Raw genomic sequence first — 18712 nt, forward strand, 5'->3', positions numbered from 1 at the left:
GACCACAGGCAGATGATTCAGTCAATGTAATTAATTTACACACCACATTCTCTCCTCAAGCAGTGCTTTCGACATTGCCTCCACTTGGATTTCATGTAATATCTCTAATGGATTTTTTCCTCATCACTTTCCATCGCACAAAAACTCATCTGAGAAACTATTGGACTACATTTCGATGGGGACTAATTACACGCGAGAGGGCACGATTCTGGAGGACCGCAAAGAGATTCTCTTGGATCATGCCAGAGATGAGGAAAAAACTCATCGCGCTACTGATGAAGATGAATTGAAAATGAAGAAATAAACCAATTACAGGCCCTGAAGATGTCGATGAAAAGAATTCACCAATCACGGACATGAAGATGGGGCTTTAATATGTGATCTAATGACTTAACAAGTTTTCTTAAATTACATCCACTGCGCTCACAATTTTCTTTTCTCGCTGACAAAAAGCAGGACTCAATTCTTGGGATTGATCTTGCATGGCGTAAGAAATCTATGATATTTTCTACACGCGATGGTCATTAGATGTTCCTCACCGCGACCCTGAACAACACGTGAGTCTCATTCTTCACGGGCGGAAATTTCACCCGACCAATCATCCAACGACAGAGATTTATACAGTGATTCCTCATAAACTCATTAGACTTCTTCTGAGTGGCTTTTTTCCTTCTCATGACCAAATTTTCCACTCTCTGATTACACTTCCCATGATGACGATACCAAATTGTCACTTGCCACATAAATCTATCAGCAAACGCTTTCATCATTCATCGCACCACGAGTGAGTGCAGTATTTACTCTCTAGCGCGGTTTTGAGGGTTGGATTTATTGTGTCAGTTTACTAGAGTAACAGAATTTAAAATGAACTTTAAATTTTATATTGTGTACTCTGCGTATTCCAAATGCTGTAAAATTGACGACTAAACAATGAGCAGTTTCCTTGTAAATATACTACATTGTTCCACTGCAACAGATTTGTTTAAAAACTTATCCTTCCTAATCATATAGAAAAAAAGAACTGGCGATGAAAACACAAAGCAGTATTCAAATTAGAAATCTGGCAAATACTTTTAAGCGTCGACAATTGAGAAATCCACTCTATTCTCGCCTTCATCATAGAAAATGATCCATTCCGGAGATATGAAGTGCAACCGCACAGTTTTTTCTTTGTACCTCGAAACACGGGGAACACTATAAAATTATTTACGAGACATGTGATGAAAAATGACTTGGCCAGGAGGGGAAGAATGACGATGGAGAAAAAGAAGAGTTGCGGTGCTTCAGGAGAAAAATTTCACCATCTCCACTACATTAATTTAATATCTCTCTTCTCTCGACGATGGCCCAGGAATTTATGGTTGTACGTACACATCACCACGAGTCTGGAGTGGAGTTGGAAAAACCATCGCATTTTCCCTTTGATAGAATCAAAATCAGAGAGAGAGAGAGAAAGAGAATTTGGATTTTAGTTCGCGCGCTGTATTTATTTATCTCTCCAGTCAGTGAAACACTGAACAGCAGTTCGTAAACCCCATTGACTTCTCAAAACATATAAATTTCCGGACATGTCGACTTCTTATAGACTCAGAACACACACGGCGACTTCTGGGATTAATTGCTTGAGAAAAGAATTGACGTGTTTATTTGTAGTGAGGAGCATCGCGCTCGAAATGAACTCGAGAGGAAATCTCAATTGTTGATCGTCTTGCGAGCGCCGAGGCTATTTTCACGTCCGGGAAAATTCAACAGAACCCAAACAGTGAGGAGTGCGCATTAGCATACGCTCCCATTCACGATGCCAACATGCATTATCCGCGTCTTTTGCACGCTAAAGAGGCTGCCAAGTGGCATTTTATTGCCAGAATTTAGCTCCTATATTGCCACATTTTTGAAAATGACCAGGCCAGAACAACCCTTTTCTTCATGCAATACATCATCTTCCCACTTCTGACACCATATATTGTTACGTAAAGTTTAAAATAAGATCTTTTCTCAGTTCGATGCCCCATTGCGTTGAATTTCCCCCATTCTGTGACTTGCATTAAATTGAAAGAATCAGTGTCTGCTGTGTTACAAAATGTAAACACAAGAGATCTACATACAATTGAGCAAGAAGATGCTCAATCAGCGCTTCGCTGGGCTACAAAATTCCCCACATGGTTGAATTATTTCGGGGTTTGGCACACCCAATTCCCATGCAAATGATCCCAGACAAAGGGAACCATATCGTCGCTGATGGATCAATTGAAATTGGGTTATTTGACCATCCGCACGAGGTGACAATGGACTCTTCAATGCACCGATTTCCATGGAGCAAATTGTCCCTTGAGCCTTTGAAAGCGCCGAGAAAAAAGCACTTCAAGCTGCTCCGCTTTCCACGCAAATAAGGCCGGGAGTAAGAGAAAGGCGTGCTAAAATAAGCTGGATGAGGTGGTTTCAGGCGAGAGCTTTGCGCTTTCGGCCACGATTGGCAAATACACTAAGTGGATGAGGAATGTGTACACACACCTCCGCTGCAACTCAACCGTGGGTGAGCTCAAAGACCTGAAGAGCATTTTGAAAGGACTCTTCAATAATAAAGCATGATCCAATTGCGTTAATTAGAGAAAAATCGCATATTTCGCGGAATTCCTCTAAAACCAATGGTATTTAGGGCTGAAAAGTTTGAAGCATTTAAATGAATAACGTATGAAGTATTTCAGCCATGCCAAGGGAGGGTAACCTAAATCTGAGCGCATTTACTTCCTTCATGATGAACCTCTTAAAGAAAAGTGCAGAGATATTATTGGTTTCAAAAGAAGACATAAATTTTTTTGCGCACTTTCTTTTCTACGCATTTACCTACTGGATAAAATTACACTTAGCATCAGAATTTCTCCGCCTTGAAAATCCCGATCAATCAATAGTCAATGAAAAGGGTGGAATTTGAATTATTGGAATAATTCAGATCATTGCAATCCCAGATTTGATTGAACAGATTCTCTCTCCCTCTCTTTTTCTTTCTCAATGAATAAATCTCCATGGCATTCTGTTAAGCATTTTGCGAATTACCATACTAAACGCCCTGGTTTTCTCTTCCTCAGACTACCCACGCGTGGAGGTTGGTCCGGAAAATCCCTTACGGGTGGAGCGCGACTCAACGGCGAAACTTGAGTGCTTTGTGGATGCCAAGCCCAAAGTGAGCACAGTACGATGGACGCGAAATGGCAGATTTATCAGCTCCTCGATGACTCACACGATTCACCGAGTGTCTGTGCAGGACGCTGGAAAATACGCCTGCTCAGCGGACAATGGCTTAGGACGCGTCGGCGAGCAGGAGATGATTCTGGACGTTCTGTATCCGCCAGTTGTGGTGATTGAGTCCAAGACACGCGAGGCTGAGGAGCGCGAGACTGTCAACATTCGCTGCAATGTGACTTCCAATCCGCCCCCAGTGACAATCGAGTGGCTGAAGGAGGGCAGTCCTGAGTTCAGATTCACCGGCGATATACTCACGTTGAGGGATGTAAAAGCTGAGAATGCAGGAACTTACATTTGCCGAGCGGTCAACATTTTGATGCCACATGGCGGGAAGCGACTCGAGAGGATCGGAAATGCAACGGTGGCTCTTCTAGTTCGTCACCGACCCGGACGGGCATTTATCACGCCCAGCAAGCCAGTGGTGCACGTTGGAAATGGCGTCACTCTCACGTGCAGCGCCAATCCGCCAGGATGGCCTGTACCGCAGTTCCGCTGGTTCCGCGACATCGAAGGAGAAGTCTCGCCACAAACTGTCCTCGCGCAGGGCTCTCAGTACGTCATCCCAAGAGCGCATCTTGGCAGCGAGGGCAGATATCACTGCCACGCCGCCAATGAGCTTGGACATGGAGACATGGCCACAATTGTCCTGGAAGTTCATCAACCGCCGCAATTCTTGGCCAAGCTGCAACAGCACATGACAAAGCGCGTTGGAGACTACAACTACAACGTGACGTGCAGTGCCAAGGGAAAGCCCAGACCCGAGATCATCTGGCTGAAGAACGGCAAGGAGATCACACCTGAACCCAACTTGTACGAAGTTATGACAGATCCAGTTGAGGGTCCCAATGGAATGGTCACCGTTCACAGCACGCTAAGGTGAGACTCTAATTCCCGAAGCGTGAATCATTGTCTGCTTTTTATGAATTATTAATGATCCCACATGAGTTTGCTCAGTCGCGGAATTTCATTCTGGTCTGATGTTATCGATAAAGTGATCACATTTCAAGAATCATAGCAATTAGTAGAGAATGTTTGTGAGAATTTAGTGATTTTGTGAGAAAAAGAAGTCAAAAGAATATTCCTTAACTTTGTTCCAGATTCCATGGACGATCACGACCCAATGAGAACCAACTGATCCCGGGTGATCGTGGTCTGTACACGTGTTTGTTTGAGAATGAAGTCAGCACGGCCAATTCTAGCATGCATCTGCGCATTGAGCACGAACCCATCGTTCTTCACCAATACAATAAGGTGGCATATGACATCAGGGAGACGGCTGAGGTGGTGTGCAAGGTTCAGGCTTATCCCAAACCCGAATTCCAGTGGCAATTCTCAAATCATCCCGCCCCGCTCTCCATGTCTGCCGATGGACACTATGAGATCAACACCACAACGGACAATAACGATGTGTACACTTCGGTCCTGAAGATCCATAGACTCGGTCATGAGGACTATGGCGATTATCACTGCCGCGTGGCGAATTCCTTGGAAACCATCCGCGTGACAATCAGACTGCAGCCCAAAGGCCCACCTGAGAAGCCCATCAATCTCCAGGCGGCGGACGTTGGCCCGAACTACGCCAGTCTCTTGTGGGATCCCGGCTTCGATGGTGGCCTCAGCAATACCAAGTTCTTCGTGTCGTACAGGAAGGTTGCCGCGGTTCAGGATGATCAGGTAATGGGCGATTGCGGCTCCATGGCGAGCAGTTCATCTGACTGGATGGAATTTGACTGCCATCGCGACATCCCGTGCAGTGTGACACCTCTGGAGCAGCACCAGCGCTATGTCTTCAAGGTAAGTTCACATAAAGTGACAAGAAGTTGAACAATGAGTCAATTACTCAAACTCCTAGCGAGCCATGCAATCCAATTCATTTCTGTGTTGTGTTTGAAAACAGGTGAAAGCACTCAACACGAAGGGAAACTCAGAGTACTCGAACGAAATTACAACGACCACGAAAGTGAGCAAAATCCCACCTCCTCTTCACGTCACCTTCGACCCCAACACACGCGTCTTGACCATCAACGTGGGCGCCACGTGCTTGTCAGTCTCTGCCATCGTGGAGTCAGTTGTTAATGGGGACACGCTGCAGCCGGCCTGGCAGGTTGTCGAAAACATCCCACTGCAAGTCTCTGGGAGCGCTCCCACGTACAAAGAGACAGTTATTGAACATCTAGTGACGCCTAGAAGAAGCACAACAGGCAGGTCCTTGGGAGGAGGCGGAATGTCTGGTGACGATGATCTACCTCTGGCGCTCAGCGACGAGTTTCAGCCCAAAGTGAGAGTGAAGCTGTGTCTGAGGCAAGATTTTGAGCACTGCGGAGATTACACTGAAGCCAAAAGTAAGTAGAAGGCTTAATTTTCGTCAGATTATATTGGGTTCTCAAGCAAAATACACACAGAGTGCTTATCAATGTCCTTTCCATTATTAGTTGGACCATCCTACATCGAACAGCAAACTGCCATTGCCACTCCAACATTAATTGCCATCATCGTTTCCTGCGTGGTATTCGCACTGTTTGTGGGTCTTCTGCTCATGTTCTGTCGCTGCAAGAGGAATCAGTCGAAGAAGAGCGCCGCAGCGAAGGATTACGAAATGGACTCTGTCCGTCCGTCAATCGTGGCTCAGCAGAATCAGGCGCCGCCACCGTATTATCCAGCCAGTGGGCTTGAAAACAAAGCCTTAGAGCACTCGATGGACTTGGCCCTGGCCATGGAGGACCAGAAGAACGCTGTATACGCGACACAGAATGGCTACGGCTACCATCCCAATGCCGGTCTTCAGGTTCCAGGACACACAATTCCAGGCAATGAATGTAAGTTTTGGGTAGAATAATATTTCCTAATGAAGGAGTGAATTTATAGTGAGCACATCGCGGAAAATCCCTGAATTGCTGAACGAATTAAACTTTGTAAGCTGGAAATTTCAAATATGCTTCGAGCTTAGCGAATTTCACACGTGAATTACAACCAATGTAATCTCAATGGCAAATGAGAGGGGATTTTCCGCTGTTTGGACTCGAGATGAGCGACAAGTTGTGGCTAAAAATGGGTTAATTTCTTCTCACACATGCTTCTTGCTATGAAACGCACTTAAATGCCCAGGACTAGGTAGCGCACCTCTCCATTCGACAGGTAAAGAGAGAGCACATTGGCAAATAAATTCCTGTTTATAGTGCCGATGTAGAGACGTTTACTGCATGCTGAATTTTAATTGTGGCCCATGTGAATTCTCAAAGTGGAGCATAAATTGCAAATTATTGCATACATAATCCACACCGGCGACCCAAAATAAATAATCCAACCAAATTGAGTTTCCGCTTTCCGCCCACGCAACGAAGAAACGAGCGAAAATTCACCCTGGGAATCGAGATGGGGATTGAAAGTTGTTAAAGGAGACTTTTTATAATGCATGCAATTCCGGAAATTGACCACGATTATCCATTCTGAATGCCAGACTAGCCACTGGTAGCTCTGTGGCAGTCATTCAAGGGCTCCGTGACCATTTTCTTCCTGCTTTTCTCATCCCGAGACATTATGCAAGAGGATCCACGCGTGCAATAAAATGTTACATGAAATATTCCCACAACACTGCAAAAAAGAGCCGAATTTGACTGATTTTCAATTACATTGATTGTTAATTAACAATTTTTCCGCATATTCAGTGTGGAAAACGAGGTATTTTGTATAAAATTTGTTGCACAATTCATTGGAAATTTAATCAACGCCTAATTGGGAAAATTCATATGGTTTTCACATGCAGTTTTTGCAGTCTCAAATTAGCTTTATTATTTATTTTATAGAATATCATTTATCCTGGTAATTGTTGATCATTGGAAATAGTATGTGGCAACATATTTTATTCCTTTAATTTTCGATGAAAGAGGACTTTGGAATTCAAGTATCATGATTTCGTAAAATAAAGATTATTTCTCTCTCTTTGTGAATTTTAGGACCTTCAATAATTTTGTGTCGAATTTCATAAAGGAAATAGTAGAGCATTGTTAGTTTAATAGATTGCAAAAGCTCCTTGTTCTGCAACCTGAAAATACAATTGTTTCCTCTTAGGAATTAAGCATGAAGCCTTTCGCAGTAACTTTCCCCTTTTGGATACCTGAAATTTTCACCCAAATCCCCTCAATTTCTGTCGCTGCAGTGGCACATGTGTTCTCTGGTCCGGGATCCAGGTCTCCAGAGCTTCGGAGGAAGTTCAGAGGAAAGGGAGAAGTCCAATTTAGAAGTACCTCGAATGGGACGAGACGATGGTCATGTTCTTGCTGGGTTGGGAACTCTCGACCACATCGACTTAGAGTCTGTTACGTGAACAATTCATGGCAGACAAAGTCTCCCGGGTCCGCATGGGCGTAGCGAGATTTTAAAGAAATCTTAAAGACGCCGAGAATAGAAAAAAAACACTAAGTAATGAATCATTAGCACAACTGTGTATATAGAATTAAACCTGCTTCTGCGAAATATTTTTCTAGGCTATTCAATTGAATTAGGGGTATTAGAGATTTAAACATTATATTCCATGCACAAAATATTTCAGTTTGTTGGATTAGCTGAGAAATAATCTGAAAAAACTGCAAAATGTTTTGTCTAGACTGCAAGTGCTCCACTTTTCCTCTACTTCCCTACGTCCTTGCAATTCCAACATCCCGAAACTATATAGTCTCGAGGCTTTGTCTGGACTGGAAGGAAGAAAGAGTGAAAAGTGAAAAAGTTCATTTGAGCCTTTTTCCTGCGATTCTCTCAAGTGTTCGCCTATTTTCCCTTTCCACCACAGAAGGGCTTAGTCAGCCCTTTGGCACCTTCTCCTCTCCATCTTGGCAGCGGGCGGAGAGCACTATGTAAACTGCAGCTTGTGGTTTCCTACAGAAATTTATGCCATCTCGCATCCCCGATTCTGAGGGAAGGGCAAAGCAAGACACCACAAACACACACACAAGAGAGAATGCATCTCCCATTCCGCCCAATTGTGTGACTAAACTCCACAATGTGTCCCTGGGTTATGCTGCACAGTTCACACGGAGATCCAGTAAGATAGTGCAGCATTTTTTCCTGAGTGGAGCGAGCGAAATTCCCACGTGCCCGGGATAAGAGATTCGCGGAAAAATGTCCTGGCACACATGAAAAGTCTCCCTTGCTTGTACACAAATATTTGTCCTCTGCAAACTGACTCGCTCTCAGTAGTTTTAAACTCACGCTGCTCTTTTTGCCTCATGCAGGGGTGAACATCGGCTACATGGACAACAGCTATTCCAACTCCAACAACGGCGGCAGCGTCAACTCCCAGGACTCACTGTGGCAGATGAAGATGAGCGCGGCGGCCAGCAATACTGCCAATCTTGTGCCGTCGCACAACTTTGTCGAGCGTCAGCCGTCCTACGGTTACGATCCGCTCACACATGGCGGCTATGGCGCCGTGGACGATTATGCGCCGTACCCACACTTGACGACCACTCCCAGCCAGCACGGCGACGACTACCACAATGTCCGCAACAGCCAGAACCCGTCGCGGCAGGAGTACTGCAGCGATCCCTACGCGGCGGTGCACAAGCCAAAGAAGCGACTAGATCAGCACTTAGGTAGGTCTTTTCCCTGGGATAAACCCCGTGAATATAAGAATGCGTTTAGAATACTGAAATCAAAGTTTTGATCCTTGATAGGAATTTCTGTATTTTTAACGTCAAAACTTGACTAACCTCATTGGAAAGCCCCTCATTAAGTCCAATGATTATAATGAGTATCACAAATTTTATAAGCTCGTATCATGTAATACAGGCTTTTAATTGTGACCCACATTTGTCGCGAAATGTTGTGAAATATCATAAAGAGCATTGGAAATCAATATTGTAAATTAATTCATGAGAGCAAGTGAATAAATTATGCTTATTTTAATACCAATAATATCATTGGGTCACCTCTTCGCCAATATGTGAAATTATTTATTAACTGGCACAAATTACATTTCACTATAGGTAACATCATTATTATGCAACAGCCAAACATAAAAAGAATGATGTAAAATGAGATGTTTTCCATGAATGCTAATTTCAACTCAAGTTTTTACTGCACACTTGCATTCAATTCTTTGAAAGGCTTGGGAAAATGTCGAGCATTGAAAATCTGTTAAAACAACAAACGTTTTCTTAAGGTACTCCTAAAGTTCATGTTTTACATGAATCCACGAACATTTCAGGAAAATGTCATTCCTCTGGATGTACCTCGAATATAATTATGGTCGGTAACCTAGGAAACTCTAATGTTCTTGTTTTTCTTCCAGACTCACCCTATCATGACGTGAGTGGTCTGCCGGATCCGTACATGGAACAGATGGAGCCGGAGGACGCGAAGCCGCCTCCGCAGCACATGTCGCTGAGCTATGACGAGAGCCTGGAGAGTGGCTACTCGACGCCCAACTCGCGGAATCGCCGTGTGATCCGGGAGATAATTGTCTGAGACACGCCAAGGGTGCGTTTTGCGGACGGCACGTGCCTGTAACGGCTGATCGGTGGCCCCATCCGGACGCCCTCGCTGGACTGAAACGCACTGGAGGGCGGATGACAATGGCCTAATTGCTACGTTCGCAAAACTGTGCCCTTAGTGACAAAGTGAAAGAAGAGAAACGAAGGAGAAGAAAAACTGTGGACAGCTTGTAGTTTAAAAACGCAAAAGGACGTGAAAGTGCTGCAATCTTGCATAGAGACATGTTGACAACAGCTCAACACAAAAATCATGAAGATTTGATAATGATTTAGTATTTTTTAAGAAATTTCCCCTCTCTTTTAGTTAAGACAATATTTTTACTGAGACGTGAGACGATTGGAAGGAAAAGAGAAATTGAATTAGATAATATTGTACAAATATTTCTGCCCGCCGTGATGGTTTTTTATGTTTTTTTATAACTACTTTTAAAAGAAATTGCAAGTGAGAGAAAATTTTGAGGAAAAAATCCGAATATCCAATGAGCAATAGTGATAAGGAAGAAATCTGTTGAATCTCTCACGTAATTGCCATGATATTGACTAAGTTATTGATATGTTTTCTTCTAAGATATCTTGTTTAATTGTCTCTACTTATGTTAATTGGCCGCCTCTTTAGCCTCTTTATTTAATTCACAATTTAGCACATTCTTGACAAGGAGTGTGTGAAAAATCTGAAAAAACACCAATAAGTGTATTTGTACATAGAGAAAACTTGTAAGGCTACTTATAAGGACAAAAAAACGCGAAAAAGGGTATTAAAAAAGAGTATCGGAAGTATGAGAAAAGCCATTAAATCCTCTCAAGAAAACTCCCTTCTTTTGCTCAACTCAACAGTAAATATTGTTGAGAGAAAAATTCATTTCTTATCGTATTTCCCCCTCTCAGTCCGAATTTCCCACCCACTTTCCAGTCCGATCCCTCTTACCATCTCCGGATGATTCTGCTATGAGAAACTTGCGAGCGAGAAGCTGTAATTGTAACGATGAATTGTGGTATTGTTAGGAAAGTGTCTATCTCTCCGTGGCTCATTCTTCATCATGGAATGAAATCATATTTATCAGCGGAAAAGCACACACACAGATATGAAATATTGAATGCACGCCTTTATGTGATAACATAGAGAATTTTTCTTCATGGACAAGAGAGCACTTTTGTAAAAGCTTTCACCGTTTCATAAGAGAGTTTCAAGCAAACACAGTGGAGACACGCGTCCAGAGACACGAACCATTTTGCACTCAAAGAAAAGCAAGAGTCATTATTTCAAGTCATTCATCATTTCACTATTTTCTCATCTTCGCTTTGTGTACAGAAAATGATAGAGATTTCACGTCGATATAGTGCCAAATCGCATTTTCAACAATTTGTTTATCCAAATAGATATTAAATGATTTTGATGATAGAACAAAAGTGGGATAGTTTTTAAAGTGCATTAGAGAATCATTTATAGATTCTCTGGGATAATTTTTACGTATTATATTATGCTTATTTTATAAGAATTATTATGCTTCGAATGTAATTGTTGATTATTTCAATTTCTTCTCTTTAAATTGTTTTTTTTTCTGCGGCAATTGTACTTAAAGAATAATGAAAAACAAGTCCAACATGAGTAACTGAGCTTAGCAGAGGGAATATTTGCTCAAGGGACATTGAAAGTGTGCTTCTTCACTCCAAACTCTGGACTTTATCAACCAAATCGATCAAATTGTGGCGCTACTCAACACTGAACAGCTGGAAAATTGTAATATAGTAAATCATAATAGGTATAATAGTATATTTTTTATAAGCTATGATCTCGCACAAATTTCATTTGGGCCTCCAAATCAACATTTCGAAGCACACGCGCTCTCAATCCGTCATCTTTTTCCGCAAAAATCTAATAAATTTTGTGTCCATAATGATGGTGATTTATATATGGATAAATATAGCGTATATATTTTTCAGAGAAGGGGTAAAAAAAGAGATCTAAATGTTACTTGAGACAGAGCAAAAAATGTTCCCAAAAAAATCATTTTTGAAAATATTCTCTAATTGTAATTAAGGATATTCACGATCATAGGCTATTTGCATGAGGAGAGAATGTGAGAGATATGTGTGTAGATAGGGCAAAAATTATCGGTTTTCTCATAGAAATATGCACACAAGATATTTCTGTGATCGAGTCTAAAATACAGCTGAAGATGAATGGAATATACCTTTGTATTAATCTAAGGTCACGAAGCAGCATTTATCTATTAAAAAAAATGGAAGATAGGTTAAGAGATGAGAAAAACTATACGTGAGAGGAAAATATTTAATATTATCATTAAATATTGTAAATATTATCACGATGACACGAGTAAGGAGAAAAAAAAATTGAAGATTTTATCGAGATAGTGAAAGAATTATAATTTTAATTAAAGTGTACAGGAATTTGAGATAAATAAAAGTATGATTTAATTAATGTCTGTTTTTCTTTCACACGCACCGAAGCGTTTAAATAAGCTGAGAGAGCTTCTGCAACCCGTGCTTTCATCGCAGACCGTCAAAGTTGTTTGCACACAATGTATTTTGTAAATGTTTAATAAAAGATTGGTCGTGTAATCTCCATATTGTTGATCTGAACTTCTTTCATAATCCATAGCGAATGGTATTATTCCCAGCTTCTAGCTCATTTAGATGAAAACTTATGTACACATGAACTTCTTCGCCCTTTCACTCTTTCCATCAATGGCATAAACTGTGCCCTCTTGATAGCGACTGAATTACAAACACACCCTGAGATTTGACAAAAATTCCGTTAATCCTGCGAGTGATAACAGGGATTCCTCGCTGACCACGTTCGAGTGGCCCGTCGAGAAAACACTGCCCCAGTTTTGGAGACTCTCCGCTGGACAGCGGCAGTGCGCAGGAGCCACGGAACCCCTCCGTCAGTCTCAGCCGTCCTCTGAGGAGGAAAATTGCCAAAAAAGTGCTTGTGAAAAATGTAAAAAACTACAGAGTGAGTCGGTGATCTTGTGCTTTTTGGCGGGAAATCCCAGAGGCCGCACGTGTGAAGGCAGAATCCCAAGATGGGAAACTCTCAGGCTGTGCCGGACAAGCCTGCGGGCAAGATGGTGAAGGCCAAGAGCTTCATGCGCTTCGGGGGCAAGAAGACACCCACGAAGGAGCCCAAGGGCGAGCCTGAAGTGCAGGGCATCCTAATTGGGGGCCACAGGAGGAAATTCAAGTCGGCGGACTCCACGTACTTCAGAGGCCAAGCTGAGCAGTCAGCAGCGTCTCAAGCGGTGCCAGAGTTGACGAACAATGGGAATTGTGAGGCGAATGAGGCACAATTGGAGGTTCAGCCGCGTAAATCCATCAGTGAGCACGTGTCGTTGACCTCGAGTGAAAGACAGGAGAAACCAGCTCCGGCTGATTGTTCGGTGCTCTTGGATGACGACCTTCTCAGTTACAATTCTGCCGTCACGCGGGCCGGAAGTCAAGCGCCAGTGCAGGACAAATCCATCCTCCTCGTCACGGACTCGTGGAAGAAGGCGCAGAGTGTGGACAGAGGACAGGCAGGTGAGTTTCCAGCTCAAAATGCACACACTTGTTGACCCATCTGCAGACAAAGAGGCATGGGAACCAGTTCTTCCTGGAAAGAGAGACTCCAGTTGACTTTCTTTGTGCTTTCGCTCTTCGAGTCACACGCGATTGAAGATCATCTGCACGCAGAGCACAAGAAAATCAGTGAAATGTGAGGGAGATTGTGATGGAGAAGAGAGATGATTTTGTGTAGAATTTAGTGCGAAATTTCGAAGGTAAAGTGCGGATAAATTGGCATCACTTCTACATATTGTGAAGTGTGCGTGTCCATTGCGAGATTTTGTAAAGTGCAGTTTAACCACACTTTGATTCTAAAATTTCATATTTATACAATATAATTGGAAGAATATGATAAACTTCACCGCTCAACAATTTATATTCTCACTTTCAGTGCGAGAAACCACATCGAATTGCGGGAGTTTCGTGGTGGTGCGCGAACAGACAACCTCTTCCAGTTCAGACTCCATCTTCACGGACGCCCAGACGCCGCTGGGCTTCACGGCGGAGTTCAATCAGTGCTACTACAGCGAGGAGGATGTCTGTGACTCCACGCAGGATGCCCGCGGTCCCTTCCTGAACGCCCTCGTGAGTCGCAGCACACTAGCGAAGCTCTCAGTGGCGCGCTTGAGCCCCATCAACGTGCTCGGCGAGATGGCCCAGGAGCGCTTGCGGAAAGGGAGCAGCGAGGAGGAGCGCCTCGGCGGGTCGCTCTTCAGCGTGTCGCGCGTCAAGAGAGTGGAATTGATGGACAATCTGGCCAAATTTAGCGACAGCAATTTACGTGAGTAGCAATCCGTTTCTCCTTATCGCACCTCTGGACAAGTGATAAGTCAGTGACGTCCTCAATCTCGTGTTTGCCAGCTGCTTTGGGGGAGATTACGATGTACAGAGCCAATGTGTGGGCTTTTAATTAAACACTGCCACTCTTCAGCAGTGAGAGAAAAGCTTTGTTGTGATGATAAAATTCTACAAATTTTCGAAAATTCGTCAGAGACCCTGAATTAAATATAACAGCTATAAAAGTTTATTGTTAAACATATTCCACGCGATTTTCTTTAAAGAAAATGATGAGAATGACTTTAAAAAAGCATTATTCGTCTGAAACTTGGGATTAAAACCTTTACTTGCCCTCGAAAAGAAATTGAAAAGAAAATTAAGAAGAAATCAAAAATTTAATTCTTATTTAGAAAAATTTTGTGTTCTAGTAAGTGGAATCGTATCATTTCTAAAAAAAAACATCTTTTCACAATCTTCGGAGTAACAAATAAGAACAAAGAAACTCTATTGAAGCCCTGCGGCGATTAGATTGTAAAATCCGCGTAATTTATTGCCACTCCTCGAGTGCCTGAAGCGACAGAGATTTACTCACGACACGCCTTATCTTGCAGCCACTCCGAGCCAGAACGGCCTGGAGGCCGACGTCAGTCCGCGAGATGTGCCCCTGCCGCCCACGCCGCGAAGCCCCTCGGACGGGAGTGTGCTCAAGAAAGTGGCCTCCCTGATCTCGGCTGAACGCCAGCAGCAGCAGCCCGAGAAGAAAGCCCCCATCGTGCCCGAGAAGCTCAACTTTGGCGTCTACGAGAAGTTTGAAGGTAAGAACGGAAGAGCCACTCACAGTTGCGTTTCCCCGAGAAGAAGTGAGTCAGTTTCTCGAGAGACTTTGGAGTGTGATCCAATGCTTTTGACCATGTTATCTTAGTGCGATAAGATAGTCAGACAAAGAGTGACGATGCTCAATTGATAAATTTACCATGGGACCAAGGGAAGTAGTGTTGTGTCTTCATAATGTACATCACAATCCCTTGAAAATTGAAGTAAGATGTTCAAAAATCGGCAAAAGCCACTCAAACAGTCTCTCGCAATCTTGACTTCCTCATACTCATAAAACCTTTTCGATACTTTTCCAAGTTGTGTTGTGGACTTAAGTGTACACCTCATCCTTGCAACTGCTTCTCCTTTGGTGGTGTTTTGAGAGAATTTTCTTGACTTCCTCGCAAAATCGCCCACGTCGCCAGTTCAGTGAAAATAGCCAAACGATGAAAGACCACAAAATCATCCTCATCCGGAAGTTTCTAGTCGTTGTTCCATGGCATTCGAAGAATCTCTTGCTCTCTTGTCGCGTCGCGCTGGCCATTCTTCGCCAATTTCGGCGCTTTTGGCGCCAACAGTGCCTAGTGTGGGTGCCTAAGCAGGGCCTAGAATGGCGCGCAAAGAAGCGCGGCGTACTCGTGCTTCCCGCATGCGTATCGCTGAAGGTTGTTTGCTATCAGTGCGCTTCGGTACTCTGCTGGCCCATCCACAGTGTTCACTGTGCATGTCCGGCCACTTCCGGTCCCATGGTGCTTCGGCTGCGCCTCCGCCAGGCCGCCAAGCATCTGCACGCGAGGCGTCTCGCTCTCGCGCCCATCGATCCATGTTAGTCTCCCTTGCGTTCCGTTGCTCGCTCTCGCCTCACGCCTTTCACTCTCATTCCAGGTCAGATGCTAATGAATTGGTTGGTGACATCAGTGCAGCCGCACACCAACCTCACGGACCACGACATCCACACCATTTGTCTGCAGACGTGCACAAATCTCCTCATGGCCGGCGTCATCAAGCAGATACCCGACCGACTGGCGCCCGTTCAGGAGGTCTTTCGCGTAAGTTCCACACCTCGAAATCTGTCCTCAGCACTTACCACCTCTGCCATGCTCTCAGTCAACCGCCAACTCTCGCCAGTGAAGCATTGAGCGCGATAACGACCAATCGAGAGTCGTTTTGGGATTTTGCGAGCTTAGCATAAGCAATGAAATCATAGAGAAAGAGTTCCTTCCTTATCTGGCTAATCCAAACAAAAATCCGGTAAATATTTTGATTCTCTGGAATTCATGTCGAACGCGCGACAAGCTTATCTTGCAAGACGAATTCAGATTACCCAAACTACAGGAAGTGGACTAGGAAGGGCTTTTAGATTTCTTGAAAAGACCATTTTTTTATTTCAAAATTCTCTCTCATTTCCAGACAAATCTCATGTACCAGTGGACGCACACGGAAGTCCCTCCCGCAACTCCCATCACTCCTGGTCGTCTGGACGCCTCCACGGCGTGGCCTCATCTGGATAGGCCTGTAACGGTCCGCGAGGAAGAGACAACAGACAGTCTTCAGCAGCTCAAAGACCGCCTTAGTCAGTGCGAGAGCATCAGTGAGATGAAGACTCTGGTGGAAAACTTCCCAGATCCTCAAGTCACGGACATGATAGTCTATGAGGTTCCCAAGATCTCCAAAGACATTCAGCCACACGTGAAACGGATCCGTCGGAATTTATCCAGCGATCTCAGCGACGCCGAGCTGAGATCGCTGCATTTCATCCCAAATGGACAGGCGAACGGCTTTCGGCCGATCTGCGAAGAGAAATCAACGCAGACGGACTTCGAAGTGCTCCATCTCAAGAAGATCACCATATCTGCCACAACACCAAAGAGCCCCCTTGCGAGTCCCGTTGCAGAGGCTCCGCCCCCGCCGCCATTGCCTCCCCCGCCCCCAGTGGCGAACATCCCGGAAGTTACAAAGCCAGAAGAGCCTAAAAAGGAGATCAACGCAGACGCGGACACAATCAATGGGGAGCGAGAAGCCAGCGTAATCGTTCCTCCTCCTCCTCCACCTCCACCTCCAGTAATGGGAGCCGCTGGCCCCCCGCCTCCTCCGCCGCCGCCAGGACCACCACCGCCTCCAATGCCGCCTGGAGCTGCAGCTCCTCCACCGCCAGCTCCGCCTCCACTCGCCCCAAGTTGCCCCGATGGCGCCAAAGCAGGTCCTGGCCCGGTTCCCTTTCCCCTCCCTCCGGCCGGCGGATGGCAGCAGAGTCACACGCTCAGGAAATCCGCCGTGAATCCTCCGAAGCCCATGCGACCACTCTACTGGACACGCATAGTGGCTCCGAAATCACCCGTTGAGGATCTAAGTTTGAATGGCTCAAATCTGCTGTGGGCAGAGATTGACGAGATGAAGCTGGACAATCTGGATGAGTTTGCGGAGCTGTTTTCGCGACAAGCTGTGGTGCCAAAGGCCAAGGAAGCCCCCAAGATAACAAAAGTGCGCAGCATCAAAATTCTCGACAGCAAGAGGAGCCAGAACGTGGCCATCTTCGTGCGATCCCTGCATGCGGACTTTGCTGAGATTGAGCATGCTATCAGCCATTGCGACACTTCGGTGATCAGTCTGCAGGCATTGCAAGTGATTAGGGACATCAGAGCCACATCTGAGGAGCTTGTTCAAATCCGTGAAGCCTCCACTGATGAGTCGCCATTGGATGAGCCTGAGCAGTTCCTGTTGCGTCTGGAAGACATCTCATCCTGCTCTGAGCGGATCTCCTGCATTGTCTTCCAGGCGGAATTCGACGAGGCAGTGACGCTCCTGGAACGCAAGATGGGTGTTTTCACAGACACCTGCAATCTTATGTTGGACAGTGAAAATCTCAAGAATCTCTTCTCCATCATCCTCACGCTGGGCAACTATATGAATGGCGGGAATCGAACGCGTGGTCAAGCGGATGGTTTCGGTCTAGAGATCCTGGGCAAGCTGAAGGATGTCAAGTCCAAGGATTCGAAGATCACACTGCTGCATTTCATTGTGAAGACCTTCATTGGCGAGCGCAGGAAAAGTGGAACGCCTCTCACAGAGTTGCAGATCCCCATTCCAGAAGCTGCTGACGTGGTTGTGTGCGCCTCAGTTGACTTTGAGGATCTCACGCAGCAGCTGGAGAGGCTCGAGAAGAAGCTCAAGGGTGATTATCAGAATTTCGAACTATTATAGTCCACAATTTATTGAAAAATAATCGCCCTTTTTTCAGAGTGCAAAGTAACTTCTCAGCGCGTAATCGACTCCTCGTCTCCGGAGAACGTTCAGCCCTTCGAGGAGAAGATGAAGGTTTTCCTGAATGCCGCCACTGATCGTCTGCTGTTGCAGAAGAAGGAAGTCAGCGACTGCAAGAGGGTGTTCAACAAAACGATGGTGTTCTACAAATTCTCGCCAAAGTCGGGCACGCTGGACGACACAAAGCCCGAGCAATTCTTTGAGATGTGGCTCGCATTCTCCAATGATTTCAAAGACATTTGGAAACGAGAGATTCAGGATCTGACGCGTGAATTGTGAGTTGCTCCCAATTTCCCAGTGGAATCCTGTGATAATTCCGGATCTTTGTGCTTCCAGGCTCAAAAAGACCAAACCATCACCCAAGCCGGCTAAAGCCAAGGCCAAGAAAGTCGTTCCGGGCAGCTTGAAGGATCGCATGCAGAAATTCTCCAGCAAACTCGCTAGTTAGTCGCACCCTTGTTATTTAAACTCCTGTACATTGTGCCCCTCTCGCCCGTAGAATTGTTACTAATATATTTTCACAGTATTAGCCTAGATGTAGACGCATTGCGTGCGTTTCTCTTCAA

General features: G+C 44.8%; 2 protein-coding genes across 4 annotated transcripts in view; both read left to right on the forward strand.

Moving 5' to 3' along the window:
• The window catches only part of LOC132262778 (hemicentin-2-like), a 111356-nt gene extending 99203 nt beyond the window's left edge, over window positions 1–12153 (forward strand). For 2 of the 3 annotated variants that reach the window (XM_059762188.1, XM_059762187.1), the window contains exons 5-10: window positions 3087–4119; window positions 4341–5037; window positions 5141–5585; window positions 5676–6059; window positions 8472–8831; window positions 9530–12153. In XM_059762188.1, coding sequence (XP_059618171.1) covers window positions 3087–4119; window positions 4341–5037; window positions 5141–5585; window positions 5676–6059; window positions 8472–8831; window positions 9530–9705 — 3095 coding nt within the window. In that variant the 3' untranslated portion in view covers window positions 9706–12153. Of the gene's footprint in view, window positions 1–3086; window positions 4120–4340; window positions 5038–5140; window positions 5586–5675; window positions 6060–6348; window positions 6379–8471; window positions 8832–9529 lie in introns of those variants that run through there. The other variant, XM_059762189.1, reaches the window with a different exon arrangement.
• Window positions 12154–12569: 416 nt separating this feature from the next.
• Window positions 12570–18650, forward strand: LOC132262779 (protein cappuccino). The gene is made up of 7 exons (XM_059762191.1): window positions 12570–13271; window positions 13687–14076; window positions 14684–14887; window positions 15771–15934; window positions 16296–18057; window positions 18124–18421; window positions 18483–18650. The coding sequence occupies exons 1-7, from the start codon at window positions 12779–12781 to the stop codon at window positions 18592–18594; spliced, it is 3423 nt and encodes a 1140-aa protein (XP_059618174.1). The 5' UTR covers window positions 12570–12778; the 3' UTR covers window positions 18595–18650.
• Window positions 18651–18712: the final 62 nt, after the last annotated feature.

This window comes from Phlebotomus argentipes, unplaced genomic scaffold (genome assembly GCF_947086385.1).
Source record: "Phlebotomus argentipes unplaced genomic scaffold, Phlebotomus argentipes genome assembly contig_15, whole genome shotgun sequence".
In the NCBI taxonomy this organism is placed as follows: domain Eukaryota; kingdom Metazoa; phylum Arthropoda; class Insecta; order Diptera; family Psychodidae; genus Phlebotomus; species Phlebotomus argentipes.